The 22,013-nt window shown below is 44.1% G+C and overlaps 1 protein-coding gene across 1 annotated transcript in view; it reads right to left on the reverse strand.

The window, feature by feature from the left end:
• Positions 1–22,013, reverse strand: part of LOC120059280 (pleckstrin homology domain-containing family M member 2-like) — a 53,163-nt gene that overhangs the window by 29,566 nt on the left and 1,584 nt on the right. Inside the window, exons 2-9 of the mRNA XM_039008214.1 lie at positions 21,805–21,911; positions 21,614–21,723; positions 21,082–21,181; positions 7,325–7,412; positions 6,910–7,084; positions 6,417–6,470; positions 5,112–5,388; positions 3,915–4,763 (exon numbers count right to left, since the gene is read on the reverse strand). Of these exons, the coding sequence (XP_038864142.1) occupies positions 3,915–4,763; positions 5,112–5,388; positions 6,417–6,470; positions 6,910–7,084; positions 7,325–7,412; positions 21,082–21,181; positions 21,614–21,723; positions 21,805–21,911 (1,760 nt within the window). The remainder of the gene's footprint in view (positions 1–3,914; positions 4,764–5,111; positions 5,389–6,416; positions 6,471–6,909; positions 7,085–7,324; positions 7,413–21,081; positions 21,182–21,613; positions 21,724–21,804; positions 21,912–22,013) is intronic.

The following is a 22,013-nucleotide window of genomic DNA, read 5'->3' on the forward strand; positions in this document are numbered from 1 at the left end:
AAAAACAAGCTATTTCGCCCAAGATAGATTTTTTTGTTATTGAAAAAGATGGTACAATGATTCTCTACACTATACATTGCTTGTTATGTCACAAACTGAAATCAGGTGGACATTTAAGAAAAAATATTTCCCAGATATTGTGCCTTTAAAAACCGCTAGAGTCGATGTCCGCCTTGCGGCAATCTAATTTGCATAATAACAAAAATCACCATCAAAATCAGTCTATTTTTTGTTGTTGCATGGGCAGCACCTCAATCCGCCACATCCACCAACGGCGGCCTTCCGCATCTGCGTTGGAACGTGGCCGAGCTAGAGCGGTGTTTGTCAGTGTGACATCCCGAAAATCGGTGTTCTCACTAAAGTGTCTGTAGCGTCTGAATGGTTTGGCCTACAAACGAATCATCTGACCACTCTACGGAGAGATGAGACACATGAACACGATGGTGTTCTCCGTTTCGCTCTACGGCCAAAAGCGTCACGGAACTCGACTGAAGTTTGTACCGCTTATCTGCCAACTTCTGTCTGTTGCGTCCGAACAGTTTGAGCTACGCACTAATATGACCCCTCTATGGAAAGGTTAGACTCTCACTAGCACGTACATGTCGGAAAATGGAGGTATAAACCGAGTGTACAAAATATTAGGAACACATTCCTAATATTGAGTTGAACCCCTTTTGCCCTTAGAACTTCCTCAATTCGTCAGGGCATGGACTCCACAAGGTGTCGAAAGCGTTCCACAGTGATACTGGCATTTGGTGAGACTCCAATGCTTCCCACAGTTGTGTCAAGTTGACTCGACTTCCTTTGGGTGGTGGATTATTCTTGACAGACACGGGAAACTGAGTGTGAAAATTCCAGCAGCGTTGCAGTTCTTGACACACTCAAACCGGTGCGCCTGGCACCTACTACCATAACCTGTTCAAAGAAACAAACTTTTGTCTTGTCCATTCACCCTCTGAATAGCACACATACTTCCAGTTCAAATCACTAAAGACTTAAAAATGGTCCAAGCACACACGTACAGAAGGCGCGACAGCGCCTTTTTCCCCTCAGGAGGCTGAGAAAGTTTGGCATGGGCCCTTAAATCCTCAAAAACTTCTACAGCAGTACCATTGAGAGCATCTTGACTGGTTGCATCACTGCCTGGTATGGTGCTAGAGGGTGGTGCGGACAGCCCAGTACATCACTGGGGCCGAGCTCCTGCCATCCAGAACATCTAAAATGCATTCGGAAAGTATTCAGACCCCTTCACTCTTTCCACTTTGTTACATTACAGGCTTATTCTAAAAATTATTAAAGAATAAATAATCCCCATCAATCGACACACAATACTCCATAATGACAAAACAAAAACAGGTCATTTTGCTAATTTAAAAAAAATATTAAACTGAAATATCATAATTACTTAAGTATTCAGACCCTTTACACAGTACTTTGTTGAAGCACCTTTGGCAACGATTATAGATCCTCTCAAGCTCTGTCAGGTTGGATGGGGAGCGTCGCCCCACAGCTACTTTCAGGTCTCACCAGAGATGTTCGATCAGGTTCAAGTTTGGGCTGTGGCTGGGCCACTCAAGGCAATTCAGAGACTCCCAAAGACGCTCCTGCATTGTCTTGGCTGTGTGCTTAGGGTCGTTGTCCTGTTGGAAGGTGAACTTTTGCCCCAGTCTGAGGTCCTGAGTGCTCTGGAGCAGGTTTTCATGAAGGTTCTCTCTGTACTTTGCTCTGTTCATCTTTCTCTCGATCCTGAATATTCTCCCAGTCCCTGCTGCTGAAAAACAATCCCCACAAGATGATGCTGCCACCACTAAGCTTCACCAAAGGGATGGTATTGGCCAGGTGATGAGCAGTGCCTGGTTTCCTCCAGACGTGACGCTTGGTATTCAGGCCAAAGAGTTCAATCCTGGTTGTATCAGACCAGAGAATCTTGTTTCTCATGGTCTGAGAGTCCATTAGGTGCCTTTTGGCAAACTCCAAGCGGGCTATCATGTGCCTTTTACGAAGGAGTGTCTTCCGTCTGGCCACTACCATAAAAGGCCTGCTTGGTGAAGTGCTGCAGAAATGGTTGTCCTTCTGGAAGGTTCTCCCATCTCCACAGAGGAACTCTGGAGCTCTGTCAGTGACCATCGGGCTCTTGTTCACCTCCCTGACCAAGGCCCTTCTCACCCGATTGCTCCGTTTGGCCAGGCTGTCAGCTCTAGGAAGCGTCTTGGTGGTTCCAAACTTCTTCCATTTAAAAATGGAGGCCACTGTGTTCTTGGGGACCTTCAATGCTGCATAAAATGTGTTGGTACCCTTCCCCAGATCTATGCCTTGACACAATCCTGTCTCGGAGTACTACAGACAATTCCTTTGACCTCAAGGGTTGGTTTTTGCTCTGACATGCACTGTCAACTGTGGGACCTTATATAGACAAGTGTGTGCCTTTCCAAATCATGTCCAATTAATTTAATTTACCACAGGTGGACTCCAATCAAGTTGTAGAAACATCTCAGGGATGATCAATGGAAAAGGGATGTGCCTGAGCTCAATTTCAGGTCTCATAGCAAAGGGTCTGAATACTTATGTTTTGCAAACATTTCTAAAAACCTGTTTTCACTGTCATTATGGGGTATTGTGTGTAGATTAAATAAGTAAATCCTCATCAATCGATTTTAGAATAAGGCTGTAATGTAACAAAATGTGGACAAAGTGAAGGGGTCTGAATACTTTCTGAATGCACTGTATATGTCAGACGGTGTGGAAGGAAGGCCTGGAAAATCGTTAAAGACTCCAACTACCCAAGCCGCCATAGACTATTCTCTCTGCTTCCGCACGGCAAGCAGGACCTGTGCATCAAGTCTAACACCAACAGGCTCTTGAAAAGCTTTCTTCCCAAGCAATAAGACTGAAATAGCTAACAATATAGCTACACAGACCGAGTTAACCTTGTATCTTTATTGAAATTGTATTTTTACACTGTGTATATGCACACTGACAGGCCCTACACTCACTCCATCATCTGCTCACTCACACATAATATGTACATACATTTATAATGACTCTACACACACACTCACATACAAGCTGCAGCTACTCTGTTCATCTTATATCATTTTGCCTAGTCACCTTACCCCTATACATATTTACCTCCATCACTCCAGTATCCGGTGTAGGCCGTCAATGTAAATAATAATTTGTTCTTAACTGACTTGCCTAGTTAAATAATATATATATATCAAAATCCCTGCACCTTGTAAATATGCTATTGGAACTTCACCATGTATATAGTATGCTTACTTATTGTGTTCTTCATATTTCATATTTATTGTGTGTTTTACTAGTATTACATTATTATTGATTATTACACTGTTGGGTTTTGAGTTTGCAAGAAAGGCATTTCACTGTACTTGAAACATACACAGTCCATGTCTCAAGTCTTAAAAACCCTTCTTTAACCTGTCTCCTCCCCGTTCATCTACACTGACTGAAGTGGATCATAGCTTTCACATGGATTCCCCAGGTCAAGAGCAGGTGTTCCTAATGTTTTTACTTAGTGTATTATGGAAGTAGTTTAGTGCCCCAAAAAATTGGTTAAATATGGGTAAAAAATGTAATAATTTCTTAATTTTTTAAATAATCGCTCAGATATAGGACAGACACTTAAAAGTGGATGAATATATTATTCAATGCGTTGCTATGGGCTAATAGCAGTAATGCCAAATTCAATGTTTCAAATACATGTTTTATATATTTTTTTGATACCTAAATGGGTTCTAAAATTCTAAATAAAATAGCTCAATGATCCTTGGTATGACCATCTTAAAACAAATCTATATGTTAGCAGGGTAGAACGCCCCCCCCAGCTTAGACAATGATTAAAAAGGTTCCATTCATGGTTCACCCAAACATGTGTAATTAATCTCCCAACTCACTTGAATTCTGCAGAATGGGAGTTTTCTGTTGGACTGAGACTGTCCTCTTCAGTTTCTCCAGCAGGCAATCCATTCTCAACCACCACTGCCTCCTCTAAGAAGGGGTCCTGTCCTGGTGGTGCCTCTGCCTCTCTCTCATCTTCATGGCCACCAGGAAGAGCCTGCGGCTGGCCATGCCCTGCAGTGTCATGGTGGCCACCACGCGTGGCAGCAGCATCTGGATTGTGGGGGATAAAGCAGTAAAAGTCTGCAGGGGCCGGAGGGGCCTGCAGGAAGTTGGGGCTCGGGGCCAGAACAGGGCGCAGCAGGAGGGGGGCCCCAGCTTCCGGGTCAGGTGGCTCAATAATCGGATCCCCTCGAAAGGGCTGCTGCCCCGGGGGCTGGAAGATGGCTTCAGGGCTGCCAGAGGAGGACCTTCTGGGGAGGGAACTCTGATGGGTCTTCTCCCCCTTATCTTCTTCCTCTCTGTCTGGTCGCCACCAGGCCTGCCCCCCGTCCAGAGCTCCATTGAGCCGGTCCATAACATCACGTAGGGGCTGGCCCACACTGTCCATGGAGGTGTCAGTCATCTCCGGCAGCCGCAGGAGACCCTCTGACTCATTCTCCTCCTGGCCTTCCTCATCCCCCATCCCTCTCCTTCTCCTCACTGTCTCGGCCCCTGAGCCCTGCGGCGGCCCCACAGAGGGGCTACGGGAGTCTCCATCCAGCCCCTCTCCCCCTCTCACCTGGGTTCCGTCTTCTACCTCCGCTTGCTCGGAGGCCGTTGTGTTCTGTTCACTGCTCACCGTGGAGTCGCTGGAGCCCTTCACGACATGGCGCTTCTTGGCTGGCTTCCTTCGTCTGGCCATCCTGGTGGAAAGGAAAGCAGTATGTCATCATAGTTAGTCCATATGTACTCCTCCTAGGTCCATAAGAATTCATAACATTTCACAAGCCAAAAAGCTAGGGGACTTGCTGACCTGTATGAGTGTGCCAATAAATGAGGGCTTCGCTTGATCTGATAACCTCGATGTCTGTGAGCTAAAATGAAGATGGAACATGCCATTTGGATTCAATAACTCTAAGCTCTGTGTGTTGAGGCTGAAAAAAAGTGTGGGCAACATAAACCTGATAACCAGTTAGTGGCTAAGCAGCTAACTAGCCTAAATCTCATGTAGTTTTACCCATAGAGGCTAATGTTAGGAGTGTGTGCTGTACCTGATAACCTCCAGCTCGTTGCTGGTGCTCTCCATGTCATCCACGGTGGTGGGGGTGTCGTGGGGGTGGCGGCTAGCAGTGTGGACGGGGGTGATGTCGGCCGAGGTGTTGGTGTCCGAATCCTTGTTGAAGGGGTTGTGTCTGGTGGGGCTGCGGGGCGGGGAAGTTCCCCTCACTGGGATAATGGCAGCCCGGAGAATCACAGAGTCTTTGAAGACCGTCTGAGGGTCTGAGGCGCTGGAGCGCGGACAGATAACCGGGTCGGTGAGGTCACCCTCTGCGGCAGGACGGGAGAGGAACACACACAGTTAACAAAATAGAACAATCACACATACAGTATGCTACAGATAGTGTACACATTCTGGATCCAAATAATGAGAATGGATACTGGTGGGGCTTTGGCTGGGACAGGGATGAGGGCACACAACCACACATTTCCCACAGGATGCACAGGACAAAGACAGGCAGGCAGAAAAAAAAGACAAGCTTGTTGAGTGACACAGGCATTGGTGAAACTATGTCAAATGAATGCAGTGACAGTGCTATAGTACATGCTACAGTTGGTGACAAAAGCTTTGAAGGCAGAGTTGAACCTAGAACAAAGCCATGCAATCCAATGGTTCCAATAAGAAATAGATAAACCACATATATGCCGGCAGACACCAAACAGAGTGAGTACCAGCTACATCAGGCATTGCAGTTCTCGAGTATTATTCCCACATCAATGCTGCGTACGCTTCAAGATCACGTCTTGTAAAATAAACATGTTGCGTGGTACATTAAAACATGATAGACAACATTAACAATTCACCAGTGCATAGAAATGTCTGCTTAGAAAATAACTTACTTGGCAATAAAATCGTATGAAAATGTTGCAATAGTGCCACATATTTTCTTGCATAAAGGTGAGCAAAAAATTCCCCTAAAATTATATTTATTTTTACAACTAGGCATCATTATGCAATTCATCCCTTAATACTCTACACATGTAATGATATTGAGGACAATTGACATTTGATTCAGTAGTGTCTTAAAAGATAAGTGTAAAAGCACAGCAACAGTGGATTTTAATATGCTTACGAATCAATCTAGCCTACTTCCCAATAAACTAAAGTGCATAAAACAGAAGCCCCTTCATTGACTTCTCTACCATTTCCCTCTCAGCATTGATATTGCAATTAAGATACTCCAATTAAATCGCTGACTACACAGAGGACCAGAATGCATTGACTGTGGGATGGAGGACATGCATGATGCTGTGAGCGGGGAGGAAGGCAGGATAGGGGAGGGGTAACCATGTCCCACCTTCCCAGTCTGCAGTTGGCTGCAACACGGGGAAGATGTCCCCGAAATCATAATCTAAAAAGGAGGGATGAGACTCAACGTTAGAACGAAAGGCCCGAGACAGAGGTAGAAAATGTGACATATGACAGAAATATGATACACTTGATGAGAACAGTTACTGGTATGGATAGGTAAAGAAAATTACAAATAAATGGGGGCTCAATGGTTTATGGAAAGTGACAGGAGATAAAGCATTCACACCCTGGAGTTCATATACTGTGCTATGTGATCAATGAAGAGCACTTCAATGTGAGTGCTAAGCTACTATTTCTACATTAAAAACCATGAGCCACAAGTGTCTTCCTGATCAATCCAACTTCAGCACCAATACTTCATTACTTGACAAACCAGCCTATGAATTAGGCTAGTGACACCGCATAAGACAGACGGGGAGGAGAGAAAAGACAGAGGTGGAGAAGGAGAAAAGGAAAGAGATGGATAGGTGAAGCCCGACCTTCGCTGGACGGGGCGATGGCGCTGTCGTCCCACTCCAGGTTGGTAGAGGTGAGGGAAGTGAAGGAAAGCAAAGAAAGGCTGTCCGAGCTGGGAAGGCGCTCCTCAAAGTCCAGCAGATTCTGGGGCTTGTAGTACTCCGGCATGTAGGGTGCCACATCCAAGTAAGGGACATCCTAACATCCAGAAAACAATTGGGGTTTGAGAGTGTTCTTGATGTTACATTACACATCTCTTTTTGACTGAACTATTTATTAGTTTTACACACAAACCAAATACTATGTTTAGATTATTTGGTTAAACCTGATGGTACTTTTTCTTATTGTCTTACAATAAAGCCTGAACTGTTGGACTTTTGTAAATGAAGTGTATTAATATGAATTATAATGGTTTTAAAGCACTGTCTAATAACTGACCAACTCCAGATCAAAGCGAATGAACTCCAGTCCCGACACCAACGTGAGGAAGAGTGTGAGGTGATCATGGCTGCACACCAATGCATTTCTGGGAAGAGATTCAAAGCAGATGGTTTATTTACAATAAGGGGACTAGTTATACGCATTAGTCATACAGACACACTTTCACTCATATTTTTTTTATTTCACCTTAATTTAATAAACCAGGTAGGCTAGTTGAGAACAAGTTCTCATTTACAACTGCGACCTGGCCAAGATAAAGCATAGCAGTGTGAACAGACAACAACAGAGTTACACATGGAGTAAACAATAAACAAGTCAATAACACAGTAGGGGGGAAGAAGAGTCTATATACATTGTGTGCAAAAGGCATGAGGTAGGCAATAAATAGGCCATAGGAGCAAATAATTACAATTTAGCAGATTAACACTGGAGTGATAAAACATCAGATGATCATGTGCAAGTAGAGATACTGGTGTGCAAAAGAGCAGAAAAGTAAATAAATAAAAACAGTATGGAGATGAGGTAGGTAAATTGGGTGGGCTATTTACAGATGAACTATGTACAGCTGCAGCGATCGGTTAGCTGCTCAGATAGCAGATGTTTAAAGTTGGTGAGGGAAATAAAAGTCTCCAACTTCAGCGATTTTTGCAATTCGTTCCAGTCACAGGCAGCAGAGAACTGGAAGGAAAGGCGGCCAAATGAGGTGTTGGCTTTGGGGATGATCAGTGAGATATACCTGCTGGAGCGCGTGCTACGGGTGGGTGTTGTTATCGTGACCAATGAACTGAGATAAGGCGGAGCTTTACCTAGCATGGACTTATAGATGACCTGGAGCCAGTGGGTCTGGCGACGAATATGTAGCGAGGGCCAGCCGACTAGAGCATACAGGTCGCAGTGGTGGGTGGTATAAGGTGTTTTAGTAACAAAACGGATGGCACTATGATAAACTGCATCTAGTTTGCTGAGTAGAGTATTGGAAGCTATTTTGTAGATGACATCGCCGAAGTCGAGGATCGGTAGGGTAGTCAGTTTTACTAGGGTAAGTTTTGCGGCGTGAGTGAAGGAGGCTTTGTTGCGAAATAGAAAGCCGATTCTAGATTTGATTTTGGATTGGAGATGTTTAATATGAGTCTGGAAGGAGAGTTTACAGTCTAGCCAGACACCTAGGTATTTATAGATGTCCACATATTCTAGGTCGGAACCGTCCAGGGTGGTGATGCTAGTCGGGCAGGCGGGTGCAGGCAGCGAACGGTTGAAAAGCATGCATTTGGTTTTACTAGCGTTTGAGGCCACGGAAGGAGTGTTGTATGGCATTGAAGCTCGTTTGGAGATTAGATAGCACAGTGTCCAAGGAAGGGCCAGAAGTATACAGAATGGTGTCGTCTGCGTAGAGGTGGATCAGGGAATCGCCCGCAGCAAGAGCAACATCATTGATATATACAGAGAAAAGAGTCGGCCCGAGAATTGAACCCTGTGGTACCCCCACAGAGACTGCAAGAGGACCAGACTACATGCCCTCCGATTTGACACACTGAACTCTGTCTGAGAAGTAGTTGGTGAACCAGGCAAGGCAGTCATCAGAAAAAGCGAGGCTACTGAGTCTGCCGATAAGAATATGGTGATTGACAGAGTCGAAAGCCTTGGCCAGGTCGATGAAGACGGCTGCACAGTACTGTCTTTTATCGATGGCGGTTATGATATCGTTTAGTACCTTGAGCGTGGCTGAGGTGCACCCGTGACCGGCTCAGAAACCGGATTGCACAGCGGAGAAGGTACGGTGGGATTCGAGATGGTCAGTGATCTGTTTATTAACTTGGCTTTCGAAGACCTTAGATAGGCAGGGCAGGATGGATATAGGTCTGTAACAGTTTGGGTCCAGGGTGTCTCCCCCTTTGAAGAGGGGGATGACCGCGGCAGCTTTCCAATCCTTGGGGATCTCAGACGATATGAAAGAGAGGTTGAACAGGCTGGTAATAGGGGTTGCGTCAATGGCGGCGGATAGTTTCAGAAATAGAGGGTCCAGATTGTCAAGCCCAGCTGATTTGTATGGGTCCAGGTTTTGCAGCTCTTTCAGAACATCTGCTATCCAGATTTGGGTAAAGGAGAAGCTGGGGACGCTTGGGCGAGTAGCCGCGGGGGGGGGCGGAGCTGTTGGCCGAGGTTGGAGTAGCCAGGAGGAAGGCATGGCCAGCCGTTGAGAAATGCTTGTTGAAGTTTTAGATTATCATGGATTTATCGGTGGTGACCGTGTTACCTAGCCTCAGTGCAGTGGGCAGCTGGGAGGAAGTGCTCTTGTTCTCCATGGACTTTACAGTGTCCCAGAACTTTTTGGAGTTAGAGCTACAGGATGCAAATTTCTGCTTGAAAAAGCCAGCCTTTGCTTTCCTGACTGACTGCGTGTATTGGTTCCTGACTTCCCTGAACAGTTGCATATCGCGGGGACTATTCGATGCTATTGCAGTCCACCACAGGATGTTTTTGTGCTGGTCGAGGGCAGTCAGGTCTGGAGTGAAACAAGGGCTATATCTGTTCTTAGTTCTGCATTTTTTGAACGGGGCATGTTTATCTAAGATGGTGAGGAAGTTACTTCTAAAGAATGACCAGGCATCCTCAACTGATGGGATGAGGTCAATATCCTTCCAGGATACCCGGGCCAGGTCAATTCTTGCTGCTACTACTCAATATGCTGCTACTACTACTCTGTTCATCATTTTACTCTTATTAACTATCCTTACGCCTAGTCACTAAACCCTGCGTTTATGTAAACTCCACAAAAAAAAGAAATGTCCCTTTTTCAGGACCCTGTCTCTCAAAGATAATTCGTAAAAATCAAAAAATAAATAAAAATATGCACCTGTGGAACGGTCGTTAAGACACTAACAGCTTACAGATGGTAGGCAATTAAGGTCACAGTTATGAGAACTTAGGACACTAAAGAGGCCTTTCTACTGACTCTGAAAAAGACCAAAAGAAAGATGCCCAGGGTCCCTGCAAATCTGCGTGAACGTGCCTTAGGCATGCTGCAAGGAGGCATGAGGACTGCAGATGTGGCCAGGGAAAGAAATTTCAATGTCCGTACTGTGAGACACCTAAGACAGCGCTACAGGGAGACAGGACGGACAGCTGATCGTCCTCGCAGTGGCAGACCACGTGTAACAACAGCTGCACAGGATCGATACATCCGAACATCACACCTGAAGGACAGGTACAGGATGGCAACAACAACTACCCAAGTTACACCAGGAACGCACAATCCCTCCATCAGTGCTCAGACTGTCCTCAATAGGCTGAGAGAGGCTGGACTGAGGGCTTGTAGGCCTGTTGTAAGGCAGGTCCTCACCAGACATCACCAGCAACAATGTCACCTATGGGCACAAACCCACCGTCGCTGGACCAGACAGGACTGGCAAAAAGAGCTCTTCACTGACGAGTCGCGGTTTTGTCTCACCAGGGATGATGGTCTGATTCGAGTTTATCGTTGAAGGAATGAGCATTACACCGAGGCCTGTACTCGGGAGCGGGATCGATTTGGAGGTGGAGGGTCCGTCATGGACTGGGGAGGTGTGTCACAGCATCATAGGACTGAGCTTGTTGTCATTGCAGGCAATCTCAATGCTGTGCATTACAGGGAAGAAATCCTCCTCCCTCATGTGGTACCCTTCCTGCAGGCTCATCCTGACATGACCCTCCAGCATGACAATGCCACCAGCCATACTGCTCGTTCTGTGTGTGATTTCCTGCAAGACAGGAATGCCAGTGATCAGCCATGGCCAGCGAAGAGCCCAGATCTCAATCCCATTGAGCACATCTGGGACCCGTTGGATCAGAGGGTGAGGGCTAGGGCAATTCCCCCCAGAAGTGTCCGGGAACTTGCAGGTGCCTTGGTGGAAGAGCGGGGTAACATCTCACAGCAAGAACTGGCAAATCTGGTACAGTCCACGAGGAGGAGATGCACTGCAGTACTTAATGCACCTGGTGGCCACACCAAATACTGACTGTTACTTTTGATTTTGACCCCCCTTTTGTTCAGGGACACATTATTAAATTTATGTTCAATTTATGTCTCAGTTGTTGAATCTTGTTATGTTCATACAAATATTTACAAATGTTAAGTTTGCTGAAAATAAAACAGTTGGCAGTGAGAGGACGTTTTTAATGTTGCTGCGTTTATCTAGGTATTTGTAGGATGACACTTTTTCAATAAATAAGCCACTAGATGTGACAATGCTAACCTTCTCTGGCTGAGTGTGAGCTCCGGTAAAGGCCATGAATTTAATTTCTTTGTACATTCAAGACCAGTTGGAGACCATAAAAGGAGGCCTGCAGTAACTGAAAAGCAGTCTGGAGATCTTCAACAGCCTGAACCAGAGAAGGAGAACATTAATATATAACTAGCATCTACATATAGATGCAACTTTGCCGGTTGCATCCCATTTCCCAAATGGTGTCACTTGCCACTGGCATAGCTGCAGCTTTGGTGCTGTGCCCTGATCTAAAGCCAGACTGAACTGCGCTCAGTATGTTCCTTTCAATGAATACGTTTTTTTTAAACTGTGTTCATCAGGGATTCAAAGACCTTGGCCAGGATAGGGAGTTTAGAGATAGGAGCATAGTTATTAGCATCTGAGGAATCTCCACCCTTCAGCAGTGGGAGGACATAAGTGGATTTCCAAATGCTGGGTATGGAATTGGTCAAGAGACTCAAGTTGAAAATGTGAGCCACAGGTTCAGTAATAATACCAGCTGGTATCTTTAAGAGGTAGGAGGGATCCAGGTTGTCTGGACCTGCAAACTTTTTAGTGTCTCTTGCCTTTAGAGCTTCACAGACCTTAGCATAAGAAACAGGCTCAAAATGTAAATGGTTCACAAGGGCATATAATTTACTGAAACAGAGCTTACATTAGAAGCCTGAGCCCCAACATTATCAAAAACTTACAAAAACTTACAGCATGCAGTTGAAGTAGGAAGTTTACATACACTTAGGTTGGAGTCATTAAAACTCGCTTTCAACCACTCCACAAATTTCTTGTTACCAAACTATAGTTATGGCAAGTCACTTAGGACATCTACTTTGTGCACAACACAAGTAATTTTCCCAACAATTGTTTCCAGAGATTATTTCACTTATAATTCACTGTATCACAATTCAGAAGTTTACATACACTAAGTTGACTGTGGCTTTAAACAGCTTGGAAAATTCCAGAAAATGTCATGGCTTTAGAAGCTTCTGAAAGGCTAATTGACATCATTTGAGTCAATTGGAGGTGTACACCTGTGGATGTATTTCAAGGCCTACTTTCAAACTCAGTGCCTCTTTGCTTGACATCATGGGAAAATCAAAAGAAATCAGCCAAGACCTCACAAAAAAATTGTAGACCTCCACAAGTCTGGTTCATCCTTGGGAGCAATTTCCAAATGCCTGAAGGTACCACATTCATCTGTACAAACAACAGTACGCAAGTATAAACACCACGGGACCACGCAGCCGTCACACCGCTCAGGGAGGAGACGCATTCTGTCCTCCTAGAGATGAACGTACTTTGGTGCGAAAAGAGCAAGTCAATCCCAGAACAACAGCAAAGTACCTTGTGAAGATATTGGAGGAAACAGGTACAAAAGTATCTATATCCACAGTAAAATGAGTCCTATATAAAGCCAGACTACGGTTTGTAACTGCACATGGGGACAAAGATTGTACTGTCTGATGGAACAAAAATGGAACTGTTTGGCCATAATGACCATCGTTATGTTTGGTGGAAAAAGGGGGATGCTTGCAAGCCGAAGAACACCATCCCAACCGTGAAGCATGGGGGTGGTAGCATCATGTTGTGGGGGTGCTTTGCTGCAGGAGGGACTGGTGCACTTCACAAAATAGATGGCATCATGAGGGGAAATTATGTGGATATATTGAAGCAACATCTCAAGACATCAGTCAGGAAGTTAAAGCTTAGTCGCAAATGGGTCTTCCAAATGGACAATGACCCCAAGCATACTACCAAAGTTTTTGCAAAATGGCTTAAGGACAACAAAGTCAAGGTATTGGAGTGGCCATCACAAAGCCCTGACCTCAATCCCATAGACAATTTGTGGTCAGAACTGAAAAAGCGTGTGGGAGCAAGGAGGCCTTACTAACCTGTCTCAGTTATACCAGCTCTGTCACGAGGAAAATAGACCCAACTTATTGTGGGAAGCTTGTGGAAGGCTACACGAAACGTTTGACCCAAGTTAAACAAATTTAAAGGCAATGCTACCAAATACTAATTGAGTGTATGTAATCTGACCCACTGGGAATGTGATGAAATAAATAAAAGCTGAAATAAATAATTCTCGCTATTATTCTGACATTTCACATTCTTAAAATAAAGTGGTGATCCTAACTGATCTAAGACAAGCAATTTTTACTAGGATTAAATGTCAGGAATTATGAAAAACTGAGTTTAAATGTAGTTGGCTAAGGTGTATGTAACTTCAACTGTATTCGAAGTGCTTGTTAAAAACGCCTACAATATGGTCTTTATCCTTCACTTTATTAGAATCCATCATTAATTGGTCAGGAAGACCAGAGGAAACATTAGAACCTGACACTGATTTAAAATCAAATTGTATTTGTCACATGCACCTTACAGTGAAATGCTAACTTGCAAGCCCTTAACCAACAAAGCAGTTTAAAAAAAAATACCAACAAAAAAATTAAGAGTAACAAGTAATTAAAGAGCAGCCGTTAAATAACAATAGCGAGGCTATATACAGGGGGTACCGGTACAGAGCCAATGCGTGGGGGCGCCGGTTTGTCGAGGTAATTGAGTTAATATGTATGTGTAGGTAGAGTTATTAAAGTGACTATGCATAGATAATAACAGAGAGTAGCAGCAGCGTAAAAGAGGGGGGGGGGGGGGGGGGGGCAATGCTAATAGTCTGGGTAGCCATTTGATTAGATGTTCAGGAGTCTCATGGCTTGGTGGTAGAAGCCTCTTGGACCTAGACTTGGCACTCCGGTACCGCTTGCCGCGCGGTAGCAGAGAGAACAGTCTATGACTAGGGTGGCTGGAGACTGACAATGTTTAGGGCCTTCCTCTGACATCGCCTGGTATAGAGGTCCTGGATGGCGGAAGCTTGGCCCCAGTGATGTACTGGGCCGTACGCAGTACCCTCTGTAGTGCCTTGCGGTCGGAGGCCGAGCAGATGCCATACCAGGCAGTGATGCAACCAGTCAGGATGCTCTCGATGGTGCAGCTGTAAAACATTTTGAGGATCTGAGGACCATTGCCAAATCTTTTCAGTCTCCTGAGGGGGAATAGGTTTTGTTGTGTCCTCTTCACGACTTGTCTTTGTGTGTTTGGACCATGTTAGTTTGTTGGTGATGTGGATGCCAAGGAACTTGAAGCTCTCAACCTGCTCAACTACAGCCCCGTTGATGAGAATGGGGGCGTGTTCAGTCCTTTTCCTGTAGTCCACAATCATCTCCTTTGTCTTGATCACGTTGAGGGAGAGGTTGTTGTCCTTGCACCACACAGTCAGGTCTCTGACCTCTTCCCTATAGGCTGTCATGTTGTTGATCAAGCCTACCACTGTTGTGTCATCGGCAAATTTAATGATGGTGTTGGAGTCGTGCCTGGCCGTGCAGTCATGAGTGAACAGGGTGTACAGGAGGGGGCTGAGCACGCACACCTGAAGGGCCCCCGTGTGGAGGATCAGCGTGGCAGATGTGTTGTTACCTACCCTTACCACCTGGGGGCGGCCCGTCAGGAAGTCCAGGATCCAGTTGCAGTCGGAGGTTTTTAGTCCCAGGGTCCATAGCTTAGTAATCAGCTTTGAGGGCATTATGGTGTTGAACGCTGAGCTGTAGTCAATGAATAGCATTCTCACAACGGTGTTCCTTTTGTCCAGGCGGTAAATGGAAGTGTGGAGTGCAATAGAGATTGTATCATCTGTGGATCTGTTGGGGCAGTATGCAAACTGAGTGGGTCTAGGGTTTCTGGGATAATGGTGTTGATGTGAGCCATGACCAACCTTTCAAAGTACTTCATGGCTACAGATGTAAGTGCTACGGGTCAGTGGTCATTTAGGCAGGCTACCTTTGTGTTCTTGGGCACAGGGACTATGGTGGTCTGCTTGAAACATGTTGGTATTACAGACAGTGAGGTTGAAAATGTCATTGAAGACACTTGCCAGTTGGTCAGCGCGTGCTCGCAGTACACGTCCTGGTAATCCGTCTCGCCATGTGAATGTTGACCTGTTTAAAAAGGTCTTACATCGGCTGGTTTGTCGGAGGGCATAAGAGGATTTCTTATAAGCTTCCGGGTTAGAGTCCCGCTCCTTGAAAGCGGCAGTGCCCGAGTCACTGGTGCATCCTGCTTGAATTTTCGCTTGTAAGCAGAAATCAGGAGGATAGTTATGGTCAGATATGCCAAATGGAGGGCGAGGGAGAGCTTTGTATGCGTCTCTGTGTGTGGAGTAAAGGTGGTCTAGAGTTTTTTCCCCTTCTGATTGCACATTTAACATGCTGGTAGAAATGAGGTAAAACGGATTTAAGTTACCCTGCATTAAAGTCCTCGGCCACTAGGAGTGCCGCCCATGGATGAGCGTTTTCCTGTTTGCTTTTGGCTGTATACAGCTCATTGAGTGTGGTCTTAGTGCCAGCATCGGTTTGTGGTGGAAAATAGACAGCTACGAAGAATACAGATGAAAACTTTCTAGGTAGATACAGCTTATCATAAGATACTCTACCTCAGGGGAGCAAAACCTCAGGACTTCCTTAGATATCATGCAGCAGCTGTTGTTTACAAATATACATAGACCGCCACCACTTGTCTTACCAGAGGCTGCTGTTCTATCCTGCCGATACAGTGTATAACCCGCAAGCTGTATGTTACTCATGTCGTCGTTCAGCCACGACTCAGTGAAACATAAGATATTACAGTTTTTAATGTCCCATTGGTAGGATATACGTGCTTGTAGTTCATCCACTTTTTTATCCAGCAATTGTACGTTGGCCAATAATACCGATGGCGAAAGCCCCTCGTCACCGGATCCTCACAAGGCACCCCGATCTCCTGCCGCGAAACCTCCCTCTTTCTCCTGCGAATGGCAGGGATGAGGGCCTGTTCACGTGTCTGGAGTAAATCCCTCTCGCTCGACTCTTTAAAGAAAAATTATTCATCCAGTTCAATGTGAGTAATCGCTGTTCTGATGTCCAAAAGCTATTTTCGGTCATAAGAGACGGTAGAAGCAACATTATGTACAAAATAAGTTACAAACAATGCGAGAAAAAAAAATGTGCACGGTTGGTTAAGAGCCCATAAAAACAGCAGCCGTCCCCTCCGGCACCATCATCTTTTGATTCGCTTCCAGAACTTGGACGGGTAGTTTAGATTCTCTGTGACTGCATTTAGATAGAAATCAGATTTAGACTTCCTGATTAATCCTGTACATTTGTTTATTAGAGTTCTGAAGGAGGCCCAGTCAACAGGAGCATTTGTATGTCTAGCTTGAGCCCAAGAGACATTTATCTTTCTGATGAATTATGCCAAGTTACTTGAAAACCCTTCCACTGATTCTAAATGTATTCAAAGGGACATGCTGATCACAGATGGACAGAAATGTCATATAAAAATAGTCCCAGGCAGTGTCAACATCGGGAATCAGACATGGCAATATTAAATGGTACAGATCATGTCAGAACGCTTGCTCATAAAACATATTTAAAAAATATAACAGGGTTTGGCTTTGGTCATCTTTGTATTTCTAACACAAGCAATTGCAAAATGATCATCATTACAGAATATCCCAGTCGATCCGTTACTGGTACTCCATCTATATGCATGTACAGTGCATTCGGAATGTATTCAGATCCCTTCCCTTTTTCCACATTGTTACGTTACAGCCATACTCTAAATTAATTTCAAAATCCTCACCAACCTACACACGATACCCCATAATTACTTATTTACATAAGTATTAACCTCTTATGCAAGGGGGCAGTATTTTCACGTCCGGATGAAAAGCGTGTCATAAGTAAACTTCCTGCTACTCAGGCCCAGAAGCTAGGATATGCATATTATTAGAAGATTTGGATAGAATACACTCTGAAGTTTCTAAAACTGTTTGAATTACATCTGTGAGTATAACAGAACCTATTTGGCAGGCGAAACCCCGTGGACAAACCATCCAGGGGAAAAAATTGAGGTCACTCTTTTCAATGGGTTTTCATTGGGAATCCAGAATTCTAAGGCAGTTGCTTACAGTTCCTATCGCTTCCACTGGATGTCAACAGTCTTTAGAAATCGGTTGATGTTTTTCTTTTGAGTAATGAAGAAGTAAGGCTGTCCAGAACGAGGGTCGAGTGAAGTGTACTGTTTGATAGAGGCGCACGACCTGAAAGCTCACTACACTTTGTTTTCCTCCGGTATTGAACACAGTTATCACGTCTTAGATTTTATCGATTATTTACATTAAAAAATACCTAAAGTTGTATTAGGAAAGCTGTTTGAAATGTTTGGACAAAGATTAAAGGTCATTTATGAGATATTTTGTAGTCATGTGGCACGAGTTGGAACCGGTGTTTTTCTGGATCAAACGCGCCAAATAAATGGACATTTTGGATATATAACGATGGAAATAATCGAACAAAAGGACCATTTGTGATGTTTATGGGACATATTGGAGTGCCAACAGAAGCTCGTCAAAGGTAAGGCATGAATTATATCTTTATTTCTGAGTTTCGTGTCGTGCCTGGCAAGTTGAATTATGATTGTTTGATGGGGTGCTATCCTCAGATAATAGCATGGTTTGCTTTCGCCGTAAAGCTTTTTGAAATCTGACACAGCGGCTGGATTAACAAGAAGTGTATCTTTAACTTCTTTGGGGTAGGGGGCAGTATTTTCACGTCCGGATGAAAAGCATGCCCAGAGTAAACGGCCTGCTACAAAGCCATAAAAGCTAGAATATGCATATTATTAGCAGATTTGGATAGAAAAATCTGAAGTTTCTAAAACTGTTTGAATGATGTCTGTGAGTATAACAGAACTCATATGGCAGGCAAAAACCTGAGAAGAAATCCAACCAGGAAGTGGGAAATCTGTGGTTGGTCGATTTTGAACTCAGCTCCGATTGAAGATAGTGTGATATTGGTAATGTTGCACTTCCTAAGGCTTCCACTAGATGTCAACAGTCTTTAGAGCCTTGTCTGATGCTTCTACTGTTAAGTGGGGCCGAATGAGAGGGGTCTATCATGACCTGAACAAGTGCTGACCATGCGTGTTCATGTGAGAGCGAGCTCTGTTCCATCGCACTTCTGAAGACAAAGGAATTCTCCGGTTGGAACATTATTGAAGAATTATGTTAAAAACATCCTAAAGATTGATTCAATACTTCGTTTGTCATGTTTTTACGGAGTGTAATATAACTTTTTTAACTTTTCGTCCGTACTTTCCGCTGGACCTGCCCGCGCGTCGTGAGTTTGGAAAGTGTACTGAACGCTAGAACAACGAGGAATATGGACATGAATGGACATTATCAAACAAAACAAACATTTATTGTGGAACTGGGATTCCTGGGAGTGCATTCTGATGAAGATCAAAGGTAAGTGAATGTTTATAATGTTATTTCTGACTTCTGTTGACTGCACAATATGGCAGATATATTTTTGTCTTGATTGGGGCTCTGAGCGCCAACCTCAGATTATTGCATGGTTTGCTTTTTCCGTAAAGCTTTTTTGAAATCTGACACAGCGGTTGCATTAAGGAGAAGTGCATCTAAAATTCCATGCATAACACTTGTATTTCATCAACATTTATAATGAGTATTTCTGTAAATTGATGTGGCTCTCTGCAAAATCACCGGATGTTTTGGAACTTCTGAACGTAACGCGCCAATGTAAACTCAGATTTTTGGATATAAATATGAACTTTACCGAACAAAACATACATGTATTGTGTAACATGAAGTCCTATGAGTGTCATCTGATGAAGATCAAAGGTTAGTGATTCATTTGATCTATATTTCTGCTTTTTGTGAATCCTCTCTTTGGCTGGAAAAATGGCTGTGTTATTCTGTGAACAGGCACTCACCAAACATAATCGTTTGGTTTCCTTTCGTCGTAAACCCTTTTTGAAATCGGACACTGTGGCTGGATTTACAACAAGTGTATCTTTAAAATGGTGTAAAATACATGTATGTTTGAGGAATTTTAATTATGGGATTTCTGTTTTGAATTTGTGGCCCTGCAGTTTCACTGGCTGTTGAAGAGGTGGGACGCTACCGTCCCACGTACCCTAGAGAGGTTAAGAAACTGTGACGAAACATTTAATCTTGTGCTTTTCTAATAACTAATTTGTGATCATGCAAGTGACCGATTGAACAAATCCTCACTATCTGCAATTCGGCAGTACGCCCAGACCATTGCTTTGAGAACGAAAGATGTCAATTTCAAGGTCTCAGCTTCGAGAGAAGAAGTGTTGTGAGGTATTGGTCTGTCACATGCATAAACCAGTATTGGTCGGTCACATGAATGAAGCAAACGTTAATGATGAATTAATTATGAATGAAGAATAAGCTAAAATCATGCATCTATAACTTGTTTGCAGAATAAAAGAACTAACGGGACTGCCCTGGTAGAGCTCCTGACAGATGTTCACTATGGTGCATCAAGTTTGCTGGAACCTCTCCAGTTAACTGTTAATAAACAATGATTCATTTAGTGTCCCACAGTGTCCCATGTGTGGTATTTCCACGACAACCCTTGCTATGAGACTCGAAATCTAACTCCGGTGCATTCTGTTTCAATTGATCATCCTTGAAATGTTTCTACAACTTCATTGGAGTTCACCTGTGACAAATTCAATCGATTGGACATGATTTGGGAAGGAACACACCCGTCAATATAAGGTCCCACAGTTGACAGTGCATGCCAGAGCAAAAACCAAGGTAGTAGTGGAGGCATCATGCTGTGGGGATGTTTTTCAGCGGCAAGGACTGGGAGACTGGTCAGCATCGAGGCAAAGATAAATGGAGCAAAGTACAGAGAGATTCTTGATGAAAACCTGCTCCAGAGCGCTCAGAACCTCAGACTGGGGCAAAGGTTCAACTTCCAAAAGGACCACAACCCTAAGCACAAAGCCAAGACAACACGAGTTGCTTCAGGACAAGTCTCTGAATCTCCTAGAGTGACCCAGCCAGAGCCCGGACTTGAACCTGATCTAACATCTCTGGAGAGACCTGAAAATAACTGTGCAGTAATGCTCCCCATCCAAACTGACAGTGCTTGAGAGGATCTGCAGAGAATGGGAGAAACTCCCCAAATACAGGTGTGCCAAGCTTGTAGCGTACCCATACCCAAGAAGAATCGAGGCTGTAATCGCTGCCAAAGGTGCTTCAACAAAGTACTGAGTAAAGGGTCTGAATACTTATGTAAATGTGAGGGGGGGGGGGGGGGGGTGTAGATTGATGGGGGGAAAAACAAATGTAATCAATTTTAGAATAAGGCTGTAACGTAACAAAATGTAGAAAAAGTCAAGGGGTCTGAATACTTTTCGAATGCACTGTATGCATGCATGTATGTATATATTAAATATTGTATTTTCTTATTCCTTGTGTTACTATTTTTATTATCTTTTGATTCTGCATAGTTGGGACAGGCTCGTAGGCAAGCATTTTATAGTAAAGTCTACACCCGTTGTATTCGGTGCATGTGACAAAATTATATTTGATTTTAGTCTAAATGCATAATTTAGTGCTCTTTGGGTCAGAACACTCACTTGAAGTAATACTTCTGCAGCAATCCTTGGTTCTCTTGGAAGAGACGGAGGTAGCTTTCTAAGGAGCTCTCACTCAGTGCTAGGTATAGCCAGGCACGACCTGCACAGAAAATAAATATAAACAAGGGACAAACATGGGCATATGTAGGTCATATTTACTAGTACCATGTATTATTTATTTCCTGCCTGAACTTGCAAATAAGTAGGCCTGCAAAGAAACCTCTGTAAAAGGAGAAACATATGTGCAAACACCAATGGTAACTACTGTAATCCTGACCTCAAATAACAACATTATCTTATGCTACATTTCTGTCATGTGGCACAAGAGGAACTTACAATTGGCAAACCACTGGCTAACAAATGTCATTCATTTTATCACAGTAAATGTAGGTGTATGAATTGATTGACAGAAATGGCATGTATGCGTGTTTTAGGGTTAACTGCTGTGAAACATTTGTTTCTCAAGTTGCCCACAAGACTGACCATGAATGTGGTTGTGTGCGTAAGAAAGCAGTAAAAATGGTGTTCTTACTTCGCCCAAGGTTGGTTGCTATGTGCTGGAGCTCGTCTACCTGCCGGACAGCTTCCCTGCGGGTGAAGTGTAGAACCAGTACCCAGTAACCTGAGGAGATATCCTGCAGCCTGCAATGCACAGACCATGAGAGTTTAACTGAGTTAGGATGTATTAAAGTACTGAGCAGATTTGGCTCTCAGTCTTCTTACCCATAGAGTAGAGCATGGTCAAGGTGCTCGCACAATCGCTGTAGGACCCGGTCGTGATTCCGGATGGCTGGAGTTTCATCCTCACAGGCAGCAAAGTAACTCTGCAACTGCAGTCAGAGCACAAAACATGTGGAGCTGACAAGAGTACTAGGCCCACAGCCAAACTAGAAATATAGGGATATCTTCTTCATGAGATGTTGACAGGAGTC

This window comes from Salvelinus namaycush, chromosome 14 (genome assembly GCF_016432855.1).
Source record: "Salvelinus namaycush isolate Seneca chromosome 14, SaNama_1.0, whole genome shotgun sequence".
Lineage (NCBI taxonomy): Eukaryota > Metazoa > Chordata > Actinopteri > Salmoniformes > Salmonidae > Salvelinus > Salvelinus namaycush.